Below are 26,411 nucleotides of genomic sequence, written 5' to 3' on the forward strand. Positions count from 1 at the left end.
AAACCTGAGCGGCTTAGCACCCCAGGGCCCCCTTAGGGTTGCCAACTTTCTAATAGAACAAAACCCAACACCCTTGCCCCGCCCCTTTGAAGAGGCCCCACCCCTTTTCTGACCCCCCGCCCCCCGTCACTCACTCTCCCCCACCCTCGCTCACTTTCACTGGGCTGGGGCAGGGGGTTGGGGTGCAGGAGGGGGGAGGGCTCCGGCTGGGAGTGTGGGCTCTGGGGTGGGGCCAGGGATGAGGGGTTTGGGGTGGAGGAGGGGGCTCCGAGAAGGGGCTCAGGGCTGGGGCAGGAGGTTTGGGTGCAGGATCAGGGCTGGGGTTGGGATGTGGGAGGGGGTTCAGGGTGAGAGCCCCAGCTAGGCGGCACTTACCTCAGGCGGGGTCGGCAGCACAGTGGGGCGAAGGCAGGCTCCCTGCCTGCCCTGGCTCCGTGGGGTTCCCGGAAGCAGTTGGCATGTTCGGCTCCTAGGTGTAGGTGCAGCCAGGGGGCTCTGCGCACTGCCCTTGCCCGCAGGCACCGCCCCCGCAGCTCCCATTGGCAACATTCCCAGACAACTTGGGGCAAGGGCAGCGCGCGGACCCCTGTGGCCGCCCCTGCACCTAGGTGCCAGACACGTCGGCTGCTTCTGGGAACCACGCGCAGGCAGGGAACCTGCCTTCGTCCCGCTGCGCTGCCCACCAAACTTTTAACGGCCCCCTGGCAACCCTAGGCCCCTGCTTGCTACCCCCTAATGCCGGCCCTGCCTTTTATATGCAGAAAAAGTTGTGGCACAGGTGGGTTGTGGAGTTTTTATAGCATGTTGAGGGTGGGCGGGCTAGCCAAGGAAACATGGCTGCCTGCAGGGCACTGATGCAGTAGCCGCCTGATCACATGCAGCACGGCCCCCAGCAGCTGTTGGGAGACAGACCGGTGGTGGGCGTGGCCGGCGGGGCTCCTCCGGGATGGAAAAGAGGCACAAACCTCGCCTGGCTGGAGGAGGGAAAACGTTTCTGAAGCCTCTTCCCCGGTGTTTTAAAGGCCTCGCTTCGCCTTTCCTGCCAGCTGGCCTTGTGCCCAACTGGCTGTGCCGCTTTCCTTGCCCTGGGGCTGATCTGCCTGTTGGGGGCAGGGCCTGTCTTTGCCCTGGCCATACTCGGGCAGGAGTCAGTGACGCCTTCAGGCCTGGCAGTCGCCTGGCCTGGCCCCGTTGCAATGTTTGCAGGCTGCGTGGAATCGGGGAGCTACCTGCAACCTGCACAGACCCAGTTCCCAGCTCCAGCCCCACGGCCCAGGGCTCCATAAGCATCTGTCACGACAGGAGGCCTGCGGATTCACCCCCTACCCACTCTGCAGCCAAGCAGGACTGAAGGTGGTGGCCTGGGAGCCAGGGGGCAGGAAGGGGGTGGCAGGTTTCAGGAGCCTGGCTCACTGCTGAGGAAAGGAGGCCATTGGCTTCCGGAGCAGAGGAAGCACAATTCGCCTTTGGAACTCTCTGCCACAAGCTCTCATTTAGGCCAAGGACGCAGCTGGATGCAGATGGTTTCATGGAGAACCGAAATATCCAGTTACACAAAATAACCCAGAGAAAAGCTCCTGCCTCAGGGCGTGAACCTGGCTCCAGCAGGTGACCCCATCAGTGCAGGGGTCCCGCACTCCCCCCAACCGGCCACTGGCACACACAGGACATCAGGGCAGACGGCCCCAGGCTCTGCTCTGCTCCCATGGGACTGAGCCCAGGAATGGGACCCAGGCGTCCGGTCTCCCTCTCTGCAGCATGACCCGAATACCTCGCCTCCCTGCCCCGCGAGTGGAGCAGCTGCTGGGACAGAACTTCAACAGAAAGCACCAGGGAACCAGGTCTGAGCGGCTGTCCCTGTCTCAGCCTCCGCTGCGGGGAACGAAACCAGCTAATCTCCCCCTCCCACGCCCCAGCGCGCCCTGGCGGGAAGGAGCAGACATGAGACCAGTGGAAAAAACCCAGATCATTTAAATAACGATTAAAAAAGCCACATGAAGTGTCTGAATTCCCGCTGACGGAGGGCCCAGTGCATGGGAGGAAAGCACGCCACTTGCCCGGCTCCTTCCCCTCGCCTGGCCCGGGAGTGAGACGCTCCCCAGGGTGCAAACCCAGCCGACCGGCAGCTGTAGGGCAGGCCAATGAGCTGCACCTACAGAGCTGGCCACAAGGGGGCACTGGCTACAGGATCTCCGGTTACCCACGCTCCCTGCAGCGGGCGAAGGAGGCCAGGCCCCGGCAGTGCCGTGCTGGGATTTTTGGTACTTGTAGTTATTTGTAGGGCCCTACCAAATTCGCCCTCCATTTTGGTCAATTTCACCATCATAGGATTAAAAAAATCGTAAATTTCATGATTTCAGTTATTCAAATCTGAAATTTCACAGTGTTGTAATTGTAGGGTCCTGACCCAAACAGGAGGTGTGTGTGTGTGGGGGGAAGGTTTGCAAAGTTATTATGGGGGGGGGTTGTGGTACTGCCACCCCTACTTCTGCGGTACTGCCTGCAGAACAGGGCCCTTGGTCAGCAGCCACCACACTCTGGCCGCCCAGCTCTGAAGGCAGCACGGAAGTGAGGGTGGCAATACCGTGACCCCCCCTTAAATAACCATGTGACGCCCCCCGCAACTCCATTTGGGGCCAGGCCCTCCTGTTTGAGAACTGGTCTCCCCTGTGAAATTTGTATAGCATAGGGTAAAAGCACACAAAAGACCCGATTTCACGGGGGGAGGCCACATTTCACGGTCCGTGACGCGTTCTTCATGGCCGTGAATTTGGTAGGGCCCTCGTTATTTGGCTTTTTATTACAATTTAAATTAAACCACCCCAAGAAGCGAGTGCGACCGGGAGGGCTTTCATGGGGGGGGGGGGGAGAGCAGCCGCCCAGAACCCCCTCCCCGCAGGGCAGCGCCTGGCCGAGCGTGGGGCAAAGGGGAGAGACGAGGAGGAAGTGTCGCCCGAGGGATGGGGTGGGTGGATGGAGCAGGGGAGGGAAGGATAAAACGCCTCCTAGATCACCGAGCTGGAAGAGACCCAGCAGGCTAGACAGTCCCCGGCCGGTCGGCGCGCCCGCGCCCCCAGAACGAGCCCTGGCAGAGCCCAGAGGGGACCAGCAGATCTGGGCAGTCGCTCCCTTGCTAGAGTCTCGACAGAGCCCAGAGATTCCCGGCAGCCGGGGCGCTCCTTTGGGGCCGGCTCGCTTTGGCTCCAGGGTGGCGGCCGGTTCAGGGCTCAGTGGGAGGGGCAGGATCGTGGGGGAGGGGGGAGTCCGGGCACCCCACATGGTAAGATAAGGCCCCACGGACGCTCATGGATGGAAGGCAGCGCCGGCCCTTTAAAGCCGAGGCTGGAAGCCGCGTGGCCGGGCGGTGCCCCACTAGTTGACGGGCCCCGGGTCGGCCATGGGCATGGTGTGCAGCACCTCGTCCAGCAGCTGCAGGGCGCGGTGCAGGTGCACCTCGATCCAGCAGGGGGTGTGCTTGATGCTCTGGCGGGGGTAGTCCGGCCCCCAGCCCTTGACAAAGCTCAGACGCAGGATGCAGAGGCGCCGCAGGTCGTCCACGCCGATCCCGGCGGCAGCAGAGAGGCCTGGGAGGGGGCAAAGGAGAGACAGGCAGGGCTGGAGTGCGGGGGACTCGGGCCCCTCCCCCACTGCTGGGTCCTGGCTCCCAGCCCCCGCTGCTCTAACCACTGTACCCCACTCCCCTCCCAGAGCCGCGGAGAGAACCCAGGAGTCCTGGCTCCCAGCCCCCGCTGCTCTAACCACTGGACCACACTCCCCTCCCAGAGCCGCGGAGAGAACCCAGGAGTCCTGGCTCCCAGTCCCCCCCCTGCTCTAACCACTGGACCCCACTCCCCTCCCAGAGCCGCGGAGAGAACCCAGGAGTCCTGGCTCCCAGTCCCCCCCTGCTCTAACCACTGGACCCCACTCCCCTCCCAGAGCTGGGAGAGAACCCAGGAGTCCTGGCTCCCAGCCCCCCCCCCCGCTCTAACCACTAGACCCTACTCCCTTCCCAGAGCCGGGGAGAGAACCCAGGAGTCCTGGCTCCCAGTCCCCCCCCCTGCTCTAACCACTAGACCACACTCCCCTCCCAGAGCTGGGAGAGAACCCAGGAGTCCTGGCTCCCAGTCCCCCCCCTGCTCTAACCACTAGACCACACTCCCCTCCCAAAGCCGGGGAGAGAACCCAGGAGTCCTGGCTCCCAGCCCCCCTGCTCTAACCACTAGACCACACTCCCCTCCCAGAGCCGCGGAGAGAACCCAGGAGTCCTGGCTCCCAGCCCCCCCCCCCCCGCTCTAACCACTAGACCCTACTCCCTTCCCAGAGCCGGGGAGAGAACCCAGGAGTCCTGGCTCCCAGTCCCCCCCCTGCTCTAACCACTAGACCACACTCCCCTCCCAAAGCCGGGGAGAGAACCCAGGAGTCCTGGCTCCCAGCCCCCCTGCTCTAACCACTAGACCACACTCCCCTCCCAGAGCCGCGGAGAGAACCCAGGAGTCCTGGCTCCCAGTCCCCCCCTGCTCTAACCACTGGACCCCACTCCCCTCCCAGAGCTGGGAGAGAACCCAGGAGTCCTGGCTCCCAGCCCCCCCCCCCCGCTCTAACCACTAGACCCTACTCCCTTCCCAGAGCCGGGGAGAGAACCCAGGAGTCCTGGCTCCCAGTCCCCCCTCTGCTCTAACCACTAGACCACACTCCCCTCCCAGAGCTGGGAGAGAACCCAGGAGTCCTGGCTCCCAGTCCCCCCCCTGCTCTAACCACTAGACCACACTCCCCTCCCAAAGCCGGGGAGAGAACCCAGGAGTCCTGGCTCCCAGCCCCCCTGCTCTAACCACTAGACCACACTCCCCTCCCAGAGCCGCGGAGAGAACCCAGGAGTCCTGGCTCCCAGCCCCCCCCCCCCCCCGCTCTAACCACTAGACCCTACTCCCTTCCCAGAGCCGGGGAGAGATCCCAGGAGTCCTGGCTCCGAACCCTACCCTCCACCACTATTAGGACTCCAGCTGCTCCCTTATTCCAAGTGGCATCTCCCAGACCCCTGGCCACGCAGCCCCACTGCCCGCTCTACCCCCTGCAAACCCAGCTGCCAGACCCTCCCCCAGTCTGGACAAGGCCCCCCCCGGTCACTTACTAACAGCCGGTGCGATGCCTCCCACGGAGCCGGGCCCCGGGATGTTCCCCGCTACCGCCGCTGCCTGTGCCGCAGCTGCCGCTTGCGCCGTGGCCGCCTGCTGCTGCATCTGGCGGTGGCACTGCCGCAGGTCAAACACCTGGGAGGGAGCAAGAGCGTCAGCGCCGGGGTGGGGGGGCACGGCTCCTACGGCCCCCTGGGGATTAAGGGCGAGACGCTGGAGCCCGGGGAACCGAAGGGTCTGTTCACACCCAGCAGCCAGGGCAGCGAATCCCCCCGCCGCCCTGCTCCTACCTTGATGTAGGCGCCGGGGTAGATCTTGTGCACGGCGTCGCCCGGGGCGCGCCCGGCCTCCCGGTCCAGGTAGTAGCTCTGCACGAAGACAGCGTGGTCGCTCAGGCAGCGCATCCAGACGTCGCCCTCGCCCCGGCACTCCAGCTGCACCCCCTTGCCGATGTGCAGCCTGCGGCACAGGAAGCCTGGCTCAGCCTGGTGCCCGGGGGGGGGGACCCGCCCAGGCGGCGCCTCCCTGCCCCCGCCCCTCCCCCTCACCTGGCCCGCTCGCTGGCGTCCGTGCGGTGCACGTTGGAGAGCTGCCCCAGGCAGAAGCGGTCGCCCCCCGAGGGGTCCACGTAGCCGTCCACCGTCACCACGGGGCAGCTGGACGGCACCTTGAAGATCTCCCCGACCTGCACATCCATCTCGAAGTAGGCGATGGAGCACCAGAACTCCGGCCCTGCGGGGGCCCAGGGGCAAAGGTCAGGCAGGTGGGAGGCCTGGGGGGCGGGGCGGGGGGGATCCGTGGCTGCGTCACTTACCCGGGTGGCTGGAGACTGGCTGCTGGTAGGGAGCCGCGTTATGGTGCGGGGGCCCTGGGGGGACAGAGAAGGGCTCGGTCAGGCAGCTGCAAACAGGAGGGGAGGGGGAGTGGAGGCAGCTGGGGCTGGCCTGGGGGCAGCGGCAGGGCCTGAGCCTTGGCGCCGGGTTCCAGTCCCCAGCAGGGCGCGCAGGTAACAGGCAGGCTGTGCCCCTCCCCAGAGCTCCCGCCGCCAGCCGCTGCCCTCCTCCCCAGAAGTGGCTGCATTTCACCAGGGCAGGAGCACTCGGGGGCTATGGAAATAGGGAGCGATGGGCTGCTATGGACCAGGGCCGGCGGCGGGCTCACCCCCACCCCCTGCCATGCCCGCCCCCCAGCGCTCTGCTGCCCCCCCCCCCGACGTACAGTAGTGGTTGGGGTGATGGAGCGGGGGCTGCGGGTGGCTCCGTCCGTTCTGCTGCGGCGGCGGTGGAGGGGGCGGCGGGGGGGTGGGCTGCTGGCCCCCCAGGCTGGGGGTGTAGACCGCTGTGCTGCTGCCCGTCCAGCTGGCTGTCGTGCCTGAGAAGGGGGCAGAGAGTGAGGAGCCTGCCCCACCCAGGAGCCCAATGTCCCGCCCCCCCAGCCCAGGGAGCCCCTCCCGACGTGCTGCACCCCTGAGATGGGGGAGGAATTTGGGGCACACCCATGCCAGGCCCCCGCCTGTGCCGACCGGAGTCAGGCAGCTGATCCCCGTGCGCTGCGGCCGCCCTGCCTCCCCATCCCGGCCGGGGTCGGGTACTCACTGTGGTAGGACTGCTTGGGGGGCGCGGGGTAGCCGTTCTGCTGCGAGGCTGGTGGGGCTGGGGGTGGGGTGGGCGCCATGGGCTGGCGCGGGGAGCCGATTTGCTGCAGTCCCTCGCCATGTGCCATGGACAGCAGGGGGCCCCCGGGGGCCACTGCTGGGGAGGGGGGGAGAGAGAGACACCGATCAACCCGCCGTCGTCCCCCCAAACCTGCCCTAGTCAGCCTGAGATGGGATCCTGGGGGGCAAGGGCAAACAGCCCCCCCGCCTCGTTCCCAGACACCCCCCCCGATCCAGCCCCAGTGCCACCCGCTGGGCAGGGGACCCTGCCACGGCCCTTCTGGGATCTGTGCTTCTAACGTGGGGGGGGGGGGGAGGGGAGCGCTTGGGACCCCCTCCGGGCTCCAGGCCATTCCAGAGAGAAAGAACCTGCCCCTCCCAACACTCCCCCACCCCCAGCAGCTCCCGCCCAGCCCAGGGCCCGGCGCTGTACTCACCCGTGGGTGACATGGGCAGGGTGGGGTAGATGTTTACGGGGGCGCGGGGGGGCTCGTGCAGCTGTAGGGGGGGCAGTGGCTGGCAGTAGGACTCGGCGGGGGGCATTCCCCGGGGTGGGAGCTTGGCCCCTGGGCCGTGGTCACTGGCGGGGGAGCCCAGCCCTGTGGGCACCTCCATCTGGACACAGTCATGGACAAACTCCTCCTTCACCAGGCGGGCAGGGGGGGCTGCGGGGGGAGAGAAACCAGGCGGTCACTGCCTGCAGGGCTGGGGGTGATCGTCATCATGGGGGCCTCACAGAGTCACAGGGACCCCCAGCTCCCCACACCCCCAGGGCTCTGCTCCCCCGTGTCACAGGGACCCCCAGCTCCCCACACACCCTGGGGCTCTGCTCCCTCACCCCCAGGGCTCTGCTCCCCCCCATGTTACAGGGACCCCCAGCTCCCCACACACCCTGGGGCTCTGCTCCCTCACCCCCAGGGCTCTGCTCCCCCCCATGTTACAGGGACCCCCAGCTCCCCACACACCCTGGGGCTCTGCTCCCTCACCCCCAGGGCTCTGCTCCCCTCGTGTCACAGGGACCCCCAGCTCCCCACACCCCCAGGGGCTCTGCTCCCCTGTGTCATAGGGACACCCCAGTGATGGCCCCGGCCCAGCCCCACACGGGGCCCCTCACCTGTGTTCTGGATGCTCAGACCTGCCGCAGAGAGAGAAAGGAGCATTAGCCAGGTGCTGGAGGTGGGGGAGCCAGCGCATGTCTTGGGGGGGCCAGCTCTGAAGGGCCTGCCCCAGTGCCAGGGGCACACGCTGCTCCGGGCCCTGCGGTGCCGTTCCCCTAGCTGCCCCCCGCATGGCAGGGTGGGGGCGCTCTGCACCCCAGCAGCACCGTGGGGCTCCCGCGCTGCCAGAGCCCCCCACACCTGGCTCCTGGCTCCCCAGAGGGCTTGACATGAAATGCGGGGAGGTTCCCCAAACCTCCGGGAGCTGCGCCACCCCCAACCCTGATACCCAGGGACCGAGAACTCCAGCAGCCCTGGAGGCCCTGCCATGCCCCCCCCCGGGACAGGCCAGCCTGGTGTCCCCCACCGGCCGCGGGCTCCGTGCCAGGACCGCCCCCAGCCGCTCACCCAGGCCTGGCGACACCACGCGCTCGTAGTGGTAGGGGTTCACGCAGACGCTGTCGTACTTGAGGTCGAAGGCGAACTGGCAGAACTTGACGTGCTTCAGCTCGTTCTTGTGCAGGTCGGGCCAGCGCCAGAGCCGGGCGTAGATCACGTGGGGGAAGCCCTTCCGGCCGGCCACCTGGGCGGAGAGAGGGGGAGCCGGGCAGGGGTACAGCCGGGGCCGGGCAGCCAGGACTCCTGGGTTCTATCCCGGCTCTGGGAGGTTAGAGCAGGGGGGGCTGGGAGCCAGGACTCCTGGTTCTATCCCGACTCTTGGGAGGGGAGTGGGGTCCAGGACTCCTGGGTTCTGTCCCGGCTCTGGGAGGGGAACACCAAGATCCATGTGGTTCACTGGGGGCTAGATGCAGCCTCTGCCTCGCAGCACCTGTGCAGAGGGACCCTGGCGTCCTGCCTGCGGGCGATGGGACAAGGCGGGGTGGGGGCAGGGCTGCTGGAGGAGAGACAGACCCCGATGGGACGGTGCTTCCTCCCCTCCCCTTTGCCCCCCCCCCAGGGCCCCTGCAGACACAGGCGGGAGCTGGGGCTGTGCAGCCCCCTCCGCCCCCCCTCCGCTTCTCCAGATGTAATCGGACACCCCCCCCCTCCTTCCCACCCCTCGCCCACATCTTTGTTTATCCTATTGTGAGGACATGTCAAAACCCATCCAGTCACAGGCTGCGGTGGCGCCGTCCTGACCCCCCCTCCCTGCAGGGCCCCATCTCCACTGCACCACTGCCCCCTGCAACCCCCCCCCCCGCAGGGCCCCTCCCCCACCACAGAGCTCCCCCTCCCCATCACCACTGCCCCCTGCAAACCCCCCCCCGCAGGGCCCCTCCCCCACCACAGAGCTCCCCCTCCCCCGTCACCACTGCCCCCTGCAACCCCCCCACCATCGCAGAGCTCCCCCTCCCCATCACCACTGCCCCCTGCAATCCCCCCCCGCAGGGCCCCTCCCCCACCACAGAGCTCCCCCTCCCCCATCACCACTGCCCCCTGCAACCCCCCCACAGGCCCCTCCCCCACCACAGAGCTCTCCCCCCCCCCGTCACCACTGCCCCCTGCAACCCCCCCGGCCCCTCCCCCACCACAGAGCGGCCCCTCCCCCATCACCACAGCCCCCTGCAACCCCCACCGCCAGGAACCAGCCTCCCCCCAACCCACAACACCAAGTGCCCCCTCCCCTGCCCCCACCTCCTACAAACAGCCGGGGCTCCCCCTGTACCTGACACCTCACAGAGCACCCCCCCCCCAGGGACCCCACCCCCTGGGCCCCAGTCAGCAGAGAGGCTGCAGCTCCGCTGGGCCCTCGGCAGCCCCCTGCCCCCCATCCCTCTGCCACTGGGAGGGCACAGCACCTCGGCATCCTGCCCCCCCCCCCGGGCAGAGCCACTAGGGGGCGCTGCTTGAACCTCAACCCTCTGCTAATGGGGCACAACAACCCCCCCCCCACACACACAGGCTACAGAGCCCCTCCCCCAGGGGAAACTGGGACAAGTCCCCCCTGCACCAGGGGAGCCCATCTGTACTGGGCAGGGGTCGGCAGTGCAGCAGGGCGGAGGGACAGACAATGAGGGGTCTGCTTTGGGGCAGCCCATCTCCTCTGGAGGGGGGAAAACACTGGGGGGGGGGCAGCGGTCTGCACTGGGGTGGGGGTGGAACGACTCCTGGGCCTCCCTGCCCCCGTCTCCGATCGCAGGGCTGGGGGGCTGCCCCACATGAGCCTTGCTGGCTGCTGCTGACTCCAGACACCCCCCCCTCCTCCCGCTGCCTTTGATGCTGCCAGACAGTGACTCATCCCGGAAAGGGGGGGTCCGGCGCAGAGCCGGGAGAGGGGAGGGGGGCGCCCGGAGCCGGCAGCTCACAGGGAGAGTGGCCTCCGCTCCCCCAGTGCCAGCCCAGCCCCCTTCCTCCCCTCACCCCCTGACCCCGAGGGCTCCGGGGCAAGCGAGCGAGAGCCCAGGCCCCCGCGGTGCCCGGCTGCGCCACGGAGCCCCCCTGCACTCCACACCCCTGCCGCCCCAGCCTGTGGGCAGCCTTCCCCCCAACTTACCCTGAACTCCCCCGTCCACACCTCCCCAGCAGGGTCTCCTGGTTTGGGGGCCACGGGTGGGGGAGCTGGGCGCCCAGACTCCTGGGTTCTATCCCCAGCTCTGGGTGGGGAGTGGGGTCTAGTGGTTAGAGCAGGGGGAGCTGGGCGCCCAGACTCCTGGGTTCTATCCCCAGCTCTGGGTGGGGAGTGGGGTCTAGTGGTTAGAGCAGGGGGGCTGGGCACCCGGACTCCTGGGTTCTATCCCCAGCTCTGGGTGGGGAGTGGGGTCTAGTGGTTAGAGCAGGGGGGCTGGGCACCCGGACTCCTGGGTTCTATCCCCAGCTCTGGGTGGGGAGTGGGGTCTAGTGGTTAGAGCAGGGGGGCTGGGCACCCGAACTCCTGGGTTCTATCCCCAGCTCTGGGTGGGGAGTGGGGTCTAGTGGTTAGAGCAGGGGGGCTGGGCGCCCGGACTCCTGGGTTCTATCCCCAGCTCTGGGTGGGGAGTGGGGTCTAGTGGTTAGAGCAGGGGGAGCTGGGCGCCCAGACTCCTGGGTTCTATCCCCAGCTCTGGGTGGGGAGTGGGGTCTAGTGGTTGGAGCAGGGGGGCTGGGCGCCCAGACTCCTGGGTTCTATCCCCAGCTCTGGGTGGGGAGTGGTGTCTAGTGGTTAGAGCAGGGGAGCTGGGCGCCCAGACTCCTGGGTTCTATCCCCAGCTCTGGGAGGGGAGAGGGGCCTAGTGGTTAGAGCAGGGGGGCTGGGCACCCGGACTCCTGGGTTCTATCCCCAGCTCTGGGTGGGGAGTGGGGTCTAGTGGTTAGAGCAGGGGAGCTGGGCGCCCAGACTCCTGGGTTCTATCCCCAGCTCTGGGTGGGGAGTGGGGTCTAGTGGTTAGAGCAGGGGGGGGTTGGGCACCCGGACTCCTGGGTTCTATCCCCAGCTCTGGGTGGGGAGTGGGGTCTAGTGGTTAGAGCAGGGGGGCTGGGCACCCGGACTCCTGGGTTCTATCCCCAGCTCTGGGTGGGGAGTGGGGTCTAGTGGTTAGAGCAGGGGGGCTGGGAGCCAGGACTCCTGGGTTCTATCCCCAGCTCTGGGAGGGGAGAGGGGTCTAGTGGTTAGAGCAGGGGGGCTGGGAGCCAGGACTCCTGGGTTCTATCCCCAGCTCGGGGAGGGGAGTGGGGTCTAGTGGTTAGAGCAGGGGGGCTGGGCGCCCGGACTCCTGGGTTCTATCCCCAGCTCTGGGTGGGGAGTGGGGTCTAGTGGTTAGAGCAGGGGGGCTGGGCACCCGGACTCCTGGGTTCTATCCCCAGCTCTGGGTGGGGAGTGGGGCCTAGTGGTTAGAGCAGGGGGGCTGGGCACCCGGACTCCTGGGTTCTATCCCCAGCTCGGGGAGGGGAGTGGGGTCTAGTGGTTAGAGCAGGGGGGCTGGGCGCCCAGACTCCTGGGTTCTATCCCCAGCTCTGGGAGGGGAGTGGGGCCTAGTGGTTAGAGCAGGGGGGCTGGGCGCCCGGACTCCTGGGTTCTATCCCCAGCTCGGGGAGGGGAGTGGGGTCTAGTGGTTAGAGCAGGGGGGCTGGGCGCCCAGACTCCTGGGTTCTATCCCCAGCTCTGGGTGGGGAGTGGGGTCTAGTGGTTAGAGCAGGGGGGCTGGGAGCCAGGACTCCTGGGTTCTATCCCCAGCTCTGGGAGGGGAGAGGGGTCTAGTGGTTAGAGCAGGGGGGCTGGGAGCCAGGACTCCTGGGTTCTATCCCCAGCTCGGGGAGGGGAGTGGGGTCTAGTGGTTAGAGCAGGGGGGCTGGGCGCCCGGACTCCTGGGTTCTATCCCCAGCTCTGGGTGGGGAGTGGGGTCTAGTGGTTAGAGCAGGGGGGCTGGGCACCCGGACTCCTGGGTTCTATCCCCAGCTCTGGGTGGGGAGTGGGGCCTAGTGGTTAGAGCAGGGGGGCTGGGCACCCGGACTCCTGGGTTCTATCCCCAGCTCGGGGAGGGGAGTGGGGTCTAGTGGTTAGAGCAGGGGGGCTGGGCGCCCAGACTCCTGGGTTCTATCCCCAGCTCTGGGAGGGGAGTGGGGCCTAGTGGTTAGAGCAGGGGGGCTGGGCGCCCGGACTCCTGGGTTCTATCCCCAGCTCGGGGAGGGGAGTGGGGTCTAGTGGTTAGAGCAGGGGGGCTGGGCGCCCAGACTCCTGGGTTCTATCCCCAGCTCTGGGTGGGGAGTGGGGTCTAGTGGTTAGAGCAGGGGGGCTGGGAGCCAGGACTCCTGGGTTCTATCCCCAGCTCTGGGAGGGGAGAGGGGTCTAGTGGTTAGAGCAGGGGGGCTGGGAGCCAGGACTCCTGGGTTCTATCCCCAGCTCGGGGAGGGGAGTGGGGTCTAGTGGTTAGAGCAGGGGGGCTGGGAGCCAGGACTCCTGGGTTCTCTCCCCGGCTCTGGGAGGGGAGTGGGGGCTGGTGGTTTAGAGCAGGGGGGCTGGGCGCCCGGACTCCTGGGTTCTCTCCCCGGCTCTGGGTGGGGGTGGGGTCTAGTGGTTAGAGCAGGGGGGCTGGGCGCCCGGACTCCTGGGTTCTCTCCCCGGCTCTGGGAGGGGAGTGGGGGCTGGTGGTTTAGAGCAGGGGGGCTGGGCGCCCGGACTCCTGGGTTCTATCCCCAGCTCTGGGTGGGGAGTGGGGCCTAGTGGTTAGAGCAGGGGGGCTGGGCGCCCGGACTCCTGGGTTCTCTCCCCGGCTCTGGGTGGGGAGTGGGGGCTGGTGGGTTAGAGCAGGGGGGCTGGGCGCCCGGACTGCTGGGTTCTCTCCCCGGCTCTGGGAGGGGAGTGGGGGCTGGTGGGTTAGAGCAGGGGGGCTGGGCGCCCGGACTCCTGGGTTCTATCCCCAGCTCTGGGTGGGGAGTGGGGCCTAGTGGTTAGAGCAGGGGGGCTGGGCGCCCGGACTCCTGGGTTCTCTCCCCGGCTCTGGGAGGGGAGTGGGGGCTGGTGGGTTAGAGCAGGGGGGCTGGGCGCCCAGACTCCTGGGTTCTCTCCCCAGCTCTGGGTGGGGAGTGGGGTCTAGTGGTTAGAGCAGGGGGGCTGGGCGCCCAGACTCCTGGGTTCTATCCCCAGCTCTGGGTGGGGAGTGGGGTCTAGTGGTTAGAGCAGGGGGGCTGGGCACCCAGACTCCTGGGTTCTCTCCCCAGCTCTGGGTGGGGAGTGGGGTCTAGTGGTTAGAGCAGGGGGGCTGGGCGCCCGGACTCCTGGGTTCTATCCCCAGCTCTGGGTGGGGAGTGGGGTCTAGTGGTTAGAGCAGGGGGGCTGGGCGCCCAGACTCCTGGGTTCTATCCCCAGCTCTGGGTGGGGAGTGGGGCCTAGTGGTTAGAGCAGGGGGGCTGGGCGCCCGGACTCCTGGGTTCTATCCCCAGCTCTGGGTGGGGAGTGGGGTCTAGTGGTTGGAGCAGGGGGGCTGGGCGCCCGGACTCCTGGGTTCTATCCCCAGCTCTGGGTGGGGAGTGGGGTCTAGTGGTTAGAGCGGGGGGGCTGGGCGCCCGGACTCCTGGGTTCTATCCCCAGCTCTGGGTGGGGAGTGGGGTCTAGTGGTTAGAGCAGGGGGGCTGGGCACCCGGACTCCTGGGTTCTCTCCCCGGCTCTGGGAGGGGAGTGGGGGCTGGTGGGTTAGAGCAGGGGGGCTGGGCGCCCGGACTCCTGGGTTCTCTCCCCAGCTCTGGGAGGGGAGTGGGGCCTAGTGGTTGGAGCGGGGGGGCTGGGCACCCGGACTCCTGGGTTCTCTCCCCGGCTCTGGGAGGGGAGTGGGGGCTGGTGGGTTAGAGCAGGGGGGCTGGGCGCCCAGACTCCTGGGTTCTATCCCCAGCTCGGGGAGGGGAGAGGGGTCTAGTGGTTAGAGCAGGGGGGCTGGGAGCCAGGACTCCTGGGTTCTATCCCCAGCTCTGGGTGGGGAGTGGGGTCTAGAGGTTAGAGCAGGGGGGCTGGGCGCCCAGACTCCTGGGTTCTATCCCCAGCTCTGGGTGGGGAGTGGGGTCTAGTGGTTAGAGCAGGGGGGCTGGGCGCCCGGACTCCTGGGTTCTATCCCCAGCTCGGGGAGGGGAGTGGGGTCTAGTGGTTAGAGCAGGGGAGCTGGGCGCCCAGACTCCTGGGTTCTCTCCCCAGCTCTGGGAGGGGAGAGGGGCCTAGTGGTTGGAGCGGGGGGGCTGGGCGCCCGGACTCCTGGGTTCTATCCCCAGCTCTGGGTGGGGAGTGGGGCCTAGTGGTTGGAGCAGGGGGGCTGGGCGCCCAGACTCCTGGGTTCTATCCCCAGCTCTGGGTGGGGAGTGGGGTCTAGTGGTTAGAGCAGGGGGAGCTGGGCGCCCAGACTCCTGGGTTCTCTCCCCAGCTCTGGGAGGGGAGTGGGGCCTAGTGGTTAGAGCGGGGGGGCTGGGCACCCGGACTCCTGGGTTCTATCCCCAGCTCTGGGAGGGGAGTGGGGCCTAGTGGTCAGAGCGGGGGGGCTGGGCACCCGGACTCCTGGGTTCTCTCCCCAGCTCTGGGAGGGGAGTGGGGCCTAGTGGTCAGAGCAGGGGGGCTGGGCGCCCGGACTCCTGGGTTCTATCCCCAGCTCTGGGTGGGGAGTGGGGTCTAGTGGTCAGAGCGGGGGGGCTGGGCGCCCGGACTCCTGGGTTCTCTCCCCGGCTCTGGGTGGGGGTGGGGTCTAGTGGTTAGAGCAGGGGGGCTGGGCGCCCGGACTCCTGGGTTCTCTCCCCGGCTCTGGGAGGGGAGTGGGGGCTGGTGGTTTAGAGCAGGGGGGCTGGGCGCCCGGACTCCTGGGTTCTATCCCCAGCTCTGGGTGGGGAGTGGGGCCTAGTGGTTAGAGCAGGGGGGCTGGGCGCCCGGACTCCTGGGTTCTCTCCCCGGCTCTGGGTGGGGAGTGGGGGCTGGTGGGTTAGAGCAGGGGGGCTGGGCGCCCGGACTGCTGGGTTCTCTCCCCGGCTCTGGGAGGGGAGTGGGGGCTGGTGGGTTAGAGCAGGGGGGCTGGGCGCCCGGACTCCTGGGTTCTATCCCCAGCTCTGGGTGGGGAGTGGGGCCTAGTGGTTAGAGCAGGGGGGCTGGGCGCCCGGACTCCTGGGTTCTCTCCCCGGCTCTGGGAGGGGAGTGGGGGCTGGTGGGTTAGAGCAGGGGGGCTGGGCGCCCGGACTCCTGGGTTCTGTCCCCAGCTCTGGGTGGGGAGTGGGGCCTAGTGGTTGGAGCGGGGGGGCTGGGCGCCCGGACTCCTGGGTTCTATCCCCAGCTCTGGGTGGGGAGTGGGGCCTAGTGGTTGGAGCAGGGGGGCTGGGCGCCCAGACTCCTGGGTTCTATCCCCAGCTCTGGGTGGGGAGTGGGGTCTAGTGGTTAGAGCAGGGGGAGCTGGGCGCCCAGACTCCTGGGTTCTCTCCCCAGCTCTGGGAGGGGAGTGGGGCCTAGTGGTTAGAGCGGGGGGGCTGGGCACCCGGACTCCTGGGTTCTATCCCCAGCTCTGGGAGGGGAGTGGGGCCTAGTGGTCAGAGCGGGGGGGCTGGGCACCCGGACTCCTGGGTTCTCTCCCCAGCTCTGGGAGGGGAGTGGGGCCTAGTGGTCAGAGCAGGGGGGCTGGGCGCCCGGACTCCTGGGTTCTATCCCCAGCTCTGGGTGGGGAGTGGGGTCTAGTGGTCAGAGCGGGGGGGCTGGGCGCCCGGACTCCTGGGTTCTCTCCCCGGCTCTGGGTGGGGGTGGGGTCTAGTGGTTAGAGCAGGGGGGCTGGGCGCCCGGACTCCTGGGTTCTCTCCCCGGCTCTGGGAGGGGAGTGGGGGCTGGTGGTTTAGAGCAGGGGGGCTGGGCGCCCGGACTCCTGGGTTCTATCCCCAGCTCTGGGTGGGGAGTGGGGCCTAGTGGTTAGAGCAGGGGGGCTGGGCGCCCGGACTCCTGGGTTCTCTCCCCGGCTCTGGGTGGGGAGTGGGGGCTGGTGGGTTAGAGCAGGGGGGCTGGGCGCCCGGACTGCTGGGTTCTCTCCCCGGCTCTGGGAGGGGAGTGGGGGCTGGTGGGTTAGAGCAGGGGGGCTGGGCGCCCGGACTCCTGGGTTCTATCCCCAGCTCTGGGTGGGGAGTGGGGCCTAGTGGTTAGAGCAGGGGGGCTGGGCGCCCGGACTCCTGGGTTCTCTCCCCGGCTCTGGGAGGGGAGTGGGGGCTGGTGGGTTAGAGCAGGGGGGCTGGGCGCCCAGACTCCTGGGTTCTCTCCCCAGCTCTGGGTGGGGAGTGGGGTCTAGTGGTTAGAGCAGGGGGGCTGGGTGCCCAGACTCCTGGGTTCTATCCCCAGCTCTGGGTGGGGAGTGGGGTCTAGTGGTTAGAGCAGGGGGGCTGGGCACCCAGACTCCTGGGTTCTCTCCCCAGCTCTGGGTGGGGAGTGGGGTCTAGTGGTTAGAGCAGGGGGGCTGGGCACCCGGACTCCTGGGTTCTATCCCCAGCTCTGGGTGGGGAGTGGGGTCTAGTGGTTAGAGCAGGGGGGCTGGGCGCCCAGACTCCTGGGTTCTATCCCCAGCTCTGGGTGGGGAGTGGGGCCTAGTGGTTAGAGCAGGGGGGCTGGGCGCCCGGACTCCTGGGTTCTATCCCCAGCTCTGGGTGGGGAGTGGGGTCTAGTGGTTGGAGCAGGGGGGCTGGGCGCCCAGACTCCTGGGTTCTATCCCCAGCTCTGGGTGGGGAGTGGGGTCTAGTGGTTAGAGCGGGGGGGCTGGGCGCCCGGACTCCTGGGTTCTATCCCCAGCTCTGGGTGGGGAGTGGGGTCTAGTGGTTAGAGCAGGGGGGCTGGGCGCCCGGACTCCTGGGTTCTCTCCCCAGCTCTGGGTGGGGAGTGGGGCCTAGTGGTCGGAGCGGGGGGGCTGGGCGCCCGGACTCCTGGGTTCTATCCCCAGCTCGGGGAGGGGAGTGGGGTCTAGTGGTTAGAGCAGGGGGGCTGGGCACCCGGACTCCTGGGTTCTCTCCCCAGCTCTGGGTGGGGAGTGGGGCCTAGTGGTTAGAGCGGGGGGGCTGGGCGCCCGGACTCCTGGGTTCTATCCCCAGCTCTGGGTGGGGAGTGGGGCCTAGTGGTTAGAGCGGGGGGGCTGGGCGCCCGGACTCCTGGGTTCTATCCCCAGCTCTGGGAGGGGAGAGGGGTCTAGTGGTTAGAGCAGGGGGGCTGGGCACCCAGACTCCTGGGTTCTATCCCCAGCTCTGGGTGGGGAGTGGGGCCTAGTGGTCGGAGCGGGGGGGCTGGGCGCCCGGACTCCGGGGGTCTCTGCCCCCCCGGTGGGGGGAGCCCCGGTACCTGCAGCCGCCCGTCCAGGGTGCGCTGGATGGTGACGCACTTGCTGGGGTGGGCGCCCGGACCCCTGGGTCTCTGCCCCCCCGGGGGGGAGCCCCGGTACCTGCAGCCGCCCGTCCAGGGTGCGCTGGATGGTGACGCACTTGCTGGGGTGGGCGCCCGGACCCCTGGGTCTCTGCCCCCCCGGGGGGGAGCCCCGGTACCTGCAGCCGCCCGTCCAGGGTGCGCTGGATGGTGACGCACTTGCTGGGGTGGGCGCCCGGACCCCTGGGTCTCTGCCCCCCGGGGGGGAGCCCCGGTACCTGCAGCCGCCCGTCCAGGGTGCGCTGGATGGTGACGCACTTGCTGGGGTGGGCGCCCGGACCCCTGGGTCTCTGCCCCCCCGGGGGGGAGCCCCGGTACCTGCAGCCGCCCGTCCAGGGTGCGCTGGATGGTGACGCACTTGCTGGGGTGGGCGCCCGGACCCCTGGGTCTCTGCCCCCCCGGGGGGGAGCCCCGGTACCTGCAGCCGCCCGTCCAGGGTGCGCTGGATGGTGACGCACTTGCTGGGGTGGGCGCCCGGACCCCTGGGTCTCTGCCCCCCGGGGGGGAGTGGGGTGTAGCGGTTAGAGCAGGGGGGGGGTGGGCGCCCGGACCCCTGGGTCTCTGCCCCCCGGGGGAGCCCCGGTACCTGCAGCCGCCCGTCCAGGGTGCGCTGGATGGTGACGCACTTGCTGGGGTGGGCGCCGTTGGTGGTGATGGCCGTGATGAGCGAGTCCAGCTCGTCCTTCTTCTCCTTCAGCTTCTTCACCAGGCTCTCGATCGCCCGCTTGGCGAAGGTCTCGTTCTCCCCGCCCTGCCGGTGGCACATGAGGCTGTGGACGATGCTCAGGCAGGCGTCGCTGCTGGTGGGGGGGTTCAGGGACATGGTGCTGCTTGGCCTGCAGAGACAGCGCAGCAGGGCAGGCGTCACCCCCAGGGGAGAGGGGCCTAGTGGTTGGAGCAGGGGGGCTGGGAGCCAGGACTCCTGGGTTCTATCCCCAGCTCTGAGAGGGGAGAGGGGCCTAGTGGTTGGAGCAGGGGGGCTGGGAGCCAGGACTCCTGGGTTCTATCCCCAGCTCTGGGAGGGGAGAGGGGCCTAGTGGTTGGAGCAGGGGGGCTGGGAGCCAGGACTCCTGGGTTCTATCCCCAGCTCTGAGAGGGGAGAGGGGCCTAGTGGTTGGAGCAGGGGGGCTGGGAGCCAGGACTCCTGGGTTCTATCCCCAGCTCTGGGAGGGGAGAGGGGCCTAGTGGTTGGAGCAGGGGGGCTGGGAGCCAGGACAACTGGGTAACATGCCAGTCTCAGCAGGCAGCCCCCCGACCCCACAGCCCGTTAGATACATGCCCGAGCACTCTGGAGACACGGCCGGGTCCAAGCCCCCGTCCGGGTCAGGTTATTGCAGTGCCAGCTCCTGGCAAGGTCCGGAGAGGGCCCCGGGCCTCGAGGGTGGGGGGGGAAAGGCTCCTAGTAGAGCCAGGAAACAGCCCCCCTCCTCTGCTGAGCTTCAGCTCCCAGAGCCCCGGCTCGAGGGGGTGGCTGGAGAATCAGGACTCCTGGGTTCCACTCCCAGCTCTGCCCCACCTGGCCGTCCGAGCCCCTCAGTGCTCGAGCCTCAGGCCATGGCTGCCCTGTGCAGACCCTGCGGCTCTGCCCGCCCCCCTTCCCCCCCGGACGGAACGAGGGACACGCAACCCTCGCCGGGCCCCTCCCCTAGTGTCCCTGACGCCCCAGGTAACTGCGGTGCCAGGATCGGCCGCCTGACGTCCATAAACCGACTCCACAGCCCCACCCCGCCAATGACCTCGGGCCCATCGTTGCATCTCTCTGTGGCTCAGTTCCACCCTGTATCTGTTCACACTGCCAGCTCTCACTCTGTGTCTGCCCGTGCCCGGCCTGAGCCCCCGATCCTGGCGTGGGGTTTGTGTGGTGCCCGGCCCGGGCCCCTGATCCCAGCCTGCCCAGGGGCCCCAATCCAGCCCAGGGTCTGCCCAGTGCCCAGCCTGACCAGGGGCCCCAATCCCAGCCCGGGGTCTGCGCGGTGCCCGGCCCGGCCGGGGGCCCCAAGACATTGCAGGGATACAGATAACCCTGAGCCGCGCTGGTGCTGGGAGGCTACAGATGGACAGACCAACCTGCAGCAAAGCTAACCTGGGAGGCTGCAGACCAACGCAGCGCCCAGAAGTTACACTGAGCCCACGCCGGAGCAGCCGGAGGGGCTGGATTCGCTGGGGCCCAGAAGAGGTCTCTGCGCCCGGCCCCGGCTCTCAGGAAAGACTGTGAAGAATTAGGGAAAACAGGAGCAACCAGCCCCTCCTCGCCAGTGCATCCAGCTCAGCATGGAGCCGCCCAGACGGGAATTAACCACATTAAACGGGAGACTGGGTCTGCGGGGGAAGGTCACGGGCGGGTCAGAGCTCGCCCAGCCTGACGGAGCGGCTGCGGGGGCCTCCCCCCTACACGGGGATCGCTCAGGGCGGGGGCCCAGCACTAGAGGATTGGCCCCGGCACCCACAGGCAGACGGCCACGTATGGGGCATGGCAGAGCATTTCCGGCACAGCCGTGCCGAATGGGACAGTGGGTTATGCAGTGGTTGGCGCAGGGGGCTAGGAGCTAGGGCTCCTGGGTTCTCTCTCCAGCTGTGGGACAAGAGTGGGGTCTAGTGGTTAGAGCAGCACAGGTTGGGGGGGGGGGACTGGGAGCCAGGACTCCTGGGTTCTATATCCCTAGCTAGAGGGTGTGAGGCGACCCCCTTTCCTGCTCTTGAGTGCTGGGCTGGGCACCCCACGGGGAACGGGGCACAGCCTGGCTGTGTGCGTGGGGGCAGCGGAGAGCACAAGGGTGCCCTGAGCTAGGCAGAGCAGAGACCCCGGCATTTCAATCCCGGGTCTTCCCTAACGAAGCAACAGCCTCGTTTCCCTGGGGGGGGTCTCATGCCATCAGCTCACTTGGGACCCCCCCGCGGGCGGAACGGGGGTTCCAGCAGCCAGAACTCTGCTCCTCGGGGGCGGGACGGGGCCACAAAGGGGCCAAGCCCTGACGGGAACAGCCCCCGCCTCCCACCCCTGGCAGCCGTGCTCCGACGCTGGCTGCGCCGGGAAATCACTCACCTCGGGCCGGAGCCGACTCGGCCAAGCCCGCCGCAGAACCCGTCCTGGGCGCGAGCGTGTGCACGGCACATGGGAGGGCTGCGGGCGGGCGCAGACTAAACACAGCGAGCGGGGCCGGGGGCGACGCGCTCGTTAACCCCTCACTCGCTCACTCACGCCGGGCTCTCCCCCCCCTTCAGTGCCCGTGGCCCAGATTTAGGGTTTCAGAAGAAACGACCTCTTGGAGGGATCCCCGAGGCCGAGACGCCCCGTCTGTTCTGCTGGGGGGGGGCACTTTTGATGTTTCTATTATATTTGTCAAACAGGAATTTAAGCAGAGCCCCCCCCCCCAAACAGTCTCCCATTCCCAGCCCCTCCCCGGTCTGATAGACACACCAGGCTGGGAGTCGAGGTGGCCCAGCTGGACCCCTCCCCCCCACTAACACAATCCCAGGGAAACTGAGGAACCCAAACTGTGGCACCCCGAGCAGGATGACCCCCCCCCCCCCCCCCGCCAGCCAGCTCCAAGCCGCAGTCCAAGGGGACAGGTCTGGAGATCCCAGGAGGCCCATTGGGGGTGAGGGGGGAAGGGCTCATTCATTCACTTGCCTGCACTGCCTGAGACCCCCCCCAGTGCCTTTCACACCTCCCCCGGCCAGCTGGGCTGCTGGGGGCAGGGTGGCGCGGGGTCTGCGCTGGTCCTGCCCAGCTCATGCAGGTGTCAAGGGCACAGCTAGGCCGGCCTCCCCCACGCCGTCCATGTGCACCAGGAGCAAATCACACCCCCTGAGCCGCTGCACGGTCCCGAGCTCCCAGACCCTCCCCAGCCTGGCGCAGGGAGGGCAACACAACACAACACAACACAACACCGCACGGCACGGCCGGCTGGGCTGGGACCTGCAGATTGGAGTCTGCTTCCTGCTCTGCTACACACTCCCCGCATGGCCCTGGGCCACTCACTTAACCTCGTCGCACCTCGGTTTCCCACCTGTTCTGTCCCAGGCTGTACACTCATTGGCTGGGGGACTGCGTCTCGCCATCTGTCTCTACTGCCCAGCACGAGGCCCTGATCTCCGCCGGGGCTCCCCCCCACAGCACACGCCGCGCCATGCGTGTCCAGAGCCTGATTGGTCCTGCGTACCCCCAAGGTTCACCTCACTTAAATACGACTTGCTTTCAAAATCCGACATCAAAACACACAAGTGGCCCAGCAGGCTAGGACCGAACACGTGTTGGCTGTCTCATTGTAGCACAGCACAGGGATAGAAATCTTGTACTTATACTTCAGTGTATAGAGCAGTACATATAGACACACAGCGCTTAGTCTGTACTGACTTCGCTAGTGCTTTTCATGTAGCCTGTTGTAAAACCAGGCAAATCTCTAGATGAGCTGACGTACCCCCAGAAGACCTCTGTGTACCCCAGGGGTACGTGTGCCCTGGCTGAGAACTGCTGCCCTAAGCAAGGGGGTTTCAGAGCACCCCAGGGCTGCTATAATTATGAATTAGTCCTACTACAGAAGCCCCAAGAGCAGGGTCCCCGCGTGCGGTGCCCCAGCCCTGAGGATTTACAGTCTAGTCCAGCCGAATCAAATCCATTTTCCTTGGGCCCAGAAGTTACACTGAGCCCACACTGGGTCCTGCCTTGGGGGTCCGTATTCCAGCCAGAAAGATCCCCCTTTCCCACCCACCCCCAGTATACTCTGGAAATACTTCCCGTGCCAATGTAATGCGGTCACCTCTGGGGAGGTACGCAGCCGCCACTTTGAACAGCCCACAGTTAGTGCAGGGAGGGGTAGGAGAATGCAGTGGTTTTAGATGGAATCCAGGGTGGGGGGGAGAGGGGTTCCATGGGGTTCCCCCCCATAGCTCCCCAGTCTCTCCCCATCTGCACCCCTTTAACTGGCTCCTCCAGGCAGCCCAGCCCAGCCAGCCAACAATTGCAGGCTGCCACTGCACGAGCCAGCAGCTGTGAAATGGTTAACGCCTGCTGCTGGACAAACAAGGAGGAGATGTTTAAAGGCAGGGCTGACCCGCTGACCCGGGGAGCGAGAACGGGGCCCGCTGCCAGGGCCCCGATCCGGTCAGCGGAGACAGGAGAGCCCCTGGGTGGGGTGATGCAGAAAGCCCTGGGATCCCGGCCTCATTCGGCCACCACTTCGCCGGCACCAATCAGAGCACCCCCAGCAGAGTGAGGACCTGGTTCGGGGGCAGGCTGCCAGCCCCTTGGGGCAGTGGCTTGCACAGCGCCGAGCGCCCGGCCCGGCTCCGCCAGCAGCCAGCCCTGTCTGCACTGCAGGAGGCTTCGAGGCCCCGAGCTAGAGGACTGTGCTGGGCGCTGTATGAACAGGGACAGCTTCGTCCCGAGAGCCGCCATCTACAGAGCCCAGCACAGCGGGGGGGAGGGGGCACTGCCCCCATTTCACAGATGGGGAACTGAGGCTCAGAGACGGGACACGGCAGAGGAAGCCTGTGGCAGAGACCGGGAGAGAACCCAGGAGTCCGGCTGCCGGGCCCAACCACCCAGGGCCTGGGGGAGGAGAATATCAACCACATGGTTTGAACTGTCCCTCCAGAGCGGATTGCTCGACTCAGCCGATACTTACCGGCCCCAATCCCAGCCGCAGACACCAGGCAGCTGTCAGACTGGCCCCCCCGAAGCGAGGGCTGGGGGGGGCAGTGGGGCTGGCGCGGGTTTAGCTCGCAGGGCTCGTCCCTGCCTGACGGGATGCGGGCGAGACGCAGAGGACGAAAGGGGGAAAGGGGAGAGAGAGGGTCCGGAGGGAGCGCGTATCAGTGTGCGTGGGGGGGATCATACCCCTGTTCCCGGGGGGCGGGTACTGGGCCCCGAGCCGCCGTGGGGCATGCGGCAAACCCCCTGCATAGGAGGCTTAGCCCCGGGAATGCCACGGCGAGGGCTTTCCTGTTGTGTCTAATTCAGCCACGCAGCACGCAGCCCTGCCGCGCCAAGAGAGGGGGGGAGTGTCTGGGTGCCGGGGGGCCCTCAGCATCCTCCCCCCCCGGTGTTCGTGGCTCCAGGCCCAGCCCAGCGGCCCCAGACACTCCCCAAAAGGAGTTTTGTTATTGTTCCGCAGCCGCCCCGCGGCTCTGAGTCACGGGCGGGCGCGACGCACCCAGGCCCCGCTCCAGGCCCTGGGAAAATCCTTGGCCACGCAGCAGACATAACAAAACTTTAACCCTCGCTCGGCTCGACTTGTCCGAGACGGGATCCAGAGTGTCCCTCCCCCGGCCCCCCGCGCCCGAGCGCTAGCATTTAGCTGGGCTGTTGTCCATGGCTGGAATCCAGGGGGGTGCGCTTCTGGGTCCCACACCAAAGCTTGGGCCACCCCCTCTCCCAGCCAGGCTGCTGCATGGGCTAAGGGACAAGCAGGGAATGAGGCCCAATCTCTGCCACCGATCGGCTGCACAGCCTCGGGCCAGTCACGTCCCCCCCGCTGTGCCTCAGTTTCCCTATCGTCTAACCTCGGCCTAAGAACCACCCGGTCTGGAACAAGCCCCGAGGTGCTGGCGCCTCCCAGCGCTCGCCCGTCCTGCGAGCGGCGCACTCTGTACCAGCAGCAAGGCGGGTCTCACCCAGCTGGTACCCGCAGCCACCACAGGTCGTCAAGGGGTTTGCAGATCCGTGCATGGGGTGCTCGTCCCGACGCGCTGGGGGGCGGGCGATGTGAGAGGGGGCGGGGGAGAACTGCACACGAGCCAAGCGCTGTGTGGAGTGAAATGATGCGCAGTGCCTTGAAGGCGTCTCCGCTTGCCGGGGAGGGTCGCTGTACCTCTTTCGGCATCACCTGCACCCCCCTGTAAAGCGGGGAGCCGATGCCCTACGCGGTAGCACCAAGGGGCTCTACCAGCACTGGCAGAGTTCTCCGACGGCACCAGCCCAGGGCTAAGTACTGGCTCAGGCAAAAACTACCCGGGTTTCTCCCGCCTGGCAAAGGGCAATCTCCAGCGCGCCATCCCTCCATCACAGACCACTAACCTGCCACTAAACTGCAGCCAGCTCTGGGGCAGAAGGCATTCGCTGTGCACCGGCTCACAGAGACGCAGCACCATGGGCTGGAAGGGGAAGAGAAAGAAAAATCTTGTACCCAGCTGCAATTGCAAAGGGGCTGAGCAAGGCAGACTGGAATTTCTCCAGCAGGAATTAGGTGGGGACACCGGGGCCAAGCCCTCGCTTCTCGGGAGCCGCGCTGGGGGATCTGGACGGCCACAGACACGCAGCTCCACGAACCAGAACACGTTCCCTGCAGCAACAGAGCGACTGCTACCGCGCCCCTGTTCCCGGCACCGCCTTGGGCCACGACTGACTGCCAGGGGAGAGCTCCCCCGACCCAGCCCCCACCCCTCTCCCTGCACCCCCTAGGGCTCGGGCCAGCACTGGGCCCCCGCTCCCTGCAGCACAGCGCCCCCTAGCACCGAGCCAGGGCACTGGGGGCAGCGCAGACTGCCGGGGAGAGCACCGCCCACCCCACTCCCTGCAGCTCCCTTATTCTCCGAATCTCAGTGCGGGACAGGGCGTTAGAGTGAGGGGGCCCCACTCCCTGACCCCGCGGGCCCCGGTATTCAAAGCATCCCCCGAGGTGCCATGCTACGGCCTGCACGCCCCCCTGGGGCGACCGCAGGCCCCTTGCCCACCATCCCCTGCCCAGTCACCCGCTGGGCTTCTGCCCACAAGTGATGCCCCTGAGAGGTGCCCCGGGGGACCCCAGCTGTCGGCGCTGCTACAGGAAGGAGGCACGCCCCTCCGCTGCAGCCTCACCCAGCGCCCATCCCGAGCTTCCCTCCATCCCCTGGGAACTGGGCCGTCTCCCCTGCTCCACCAGCGAGCCTGTGGTGGGAATGGGGAGGGGGACCCCCCAGTTCTGAGACCGCAGGAGGGACGTGAGCTAAGTCAGTGCCAAGCCCTTCGCTAGCCACAGCCGCCCCTCATCTCCATTCCACACATGGGGAAACTGAGGCACAGAGCAGGGCAGGGACCTGGGCAGGCTGCAGAGCGAGGCCTCGTCTGCACTGGGAGTCAGGGCTTGTCTGGGCTCGGAAGTTCACCGGAACAGCTGCTCCGAGGGGACGCTCCTGTTCCGGAACGGGGGGGCCCTTCGCCGGCTGCAGCGCGCTCCCCAGCGCGGACGAGCCAGCTGCAGCCTGACACGGGGGCCTTGTCTAGACGGGGGATCAAAGGGCAGCTACCCACTCGGGTCTAATTAGCACCTTCTAAAATCTCGCCAGGACAAAGCGGCTGGCCAGCAGCCCCCGCCGAGCTGCCCCAGTTAACCCGGGGGGGGGAGGGGAGCCTCCCCCTTCCTCAGCCACGGCCCACGCAGCTGGGACTCCGGCCCGGACGAAGCCTGAGTCAGTGCCGGAGCCAGATCCCAACCAGGCATTTCCAGCCCCGCTCTGACCTCGCCATGGCCCATCCCAGGCGGCCCAGCGCAGATCCCTTCAGCCCCCACTCCAGGAGAGGCCCCGGGGACTGAGCTCCCATCTGCAGGCCAGGGCTCCGATGTCCCGCTCCAGGGCCTTCAGCGCGCCCGTGCTGGGCTTTGTAAGAGACGCCGGCTCCTGCCACAGACACAGCCTTCGCCGTCAAGGGTTTGAAACTCACCCCCAGCGCT

General features: G+C 67.5%; 1 protein-coding gene across 1 annotated transcript; it reads right to left on the reverse strand.

The window, feature by feature from the left end:
• Positions 1-3,372: 3,372 nt before the first annotated feature.
• LOC135892318 (mothers against decapentaplegic homolog 4-like) lies at positions 3,373-24,802 on the reverse strand. The gene is made up of 12 exons (XM_065420038.1): positions 24,779-24,802; positions 18,347-18,596; positions 8,352-8,526; positions 7,901-7,921; positions 7,224-7,451; positions 6,728-6,880; positions 6,351-6,494; positions 5,947-6,000; positions 5,681-5,864; positions 5,423-5,591; positions 5,129-5,267; positions 3,373-3,584 (listed from the first exon to the last, which is right to left on the reverse strand). Exons 2-12 carry the CDS (start codon positions 18,581-18,583, stop codon positions 3,373-3,375), a joined length of 1,716 nt encoding a protein of 571 aa, XP_065276110.1. The 5' UTR covers positions 18,584-18,596; positions 24,779-24,802.
• Positions 24,803-26,411: the final 1,609 nt, after the last annotated feature.

Source organism: Emys orbicularis, chromosome 20 (assembly GCF_028017835.1).
Source record: "Emys orbicularis isolate rEmyOrb1 chromosome 20, rEmyOrb1.hap1, whole genome shotgun sequence".
Lineage (NCBI taxonomy): Eukaryota > Metazoa > Chordata > Testudines > Emydidae > Emys > Emys orbicularis.

Coding starts and splice junctions, on each gene's coding strand:
- LOC135892318 (XM_065420038.1), bottom strand. CDS start 18,583: ATGTCCCTGAACCCCCCCACCAGCAGCGACGCCTGCCTGAGCATCGTC. Junction 7,922..8,351: donor CGTGGTGTCGCCAGGCCTGG/GTGAGCGGCTGG, acceptor TCTCTGCGGCAG/GTCTGAGCATCCAGAACACA. Junction 5,865..5,946: donor GCCAGTCTCCAGCCACCCGG/GTAAGTGACGCA, acceptor GGGCCCCCGCAG/GGCCGGAGTTCTGGTGCTCC.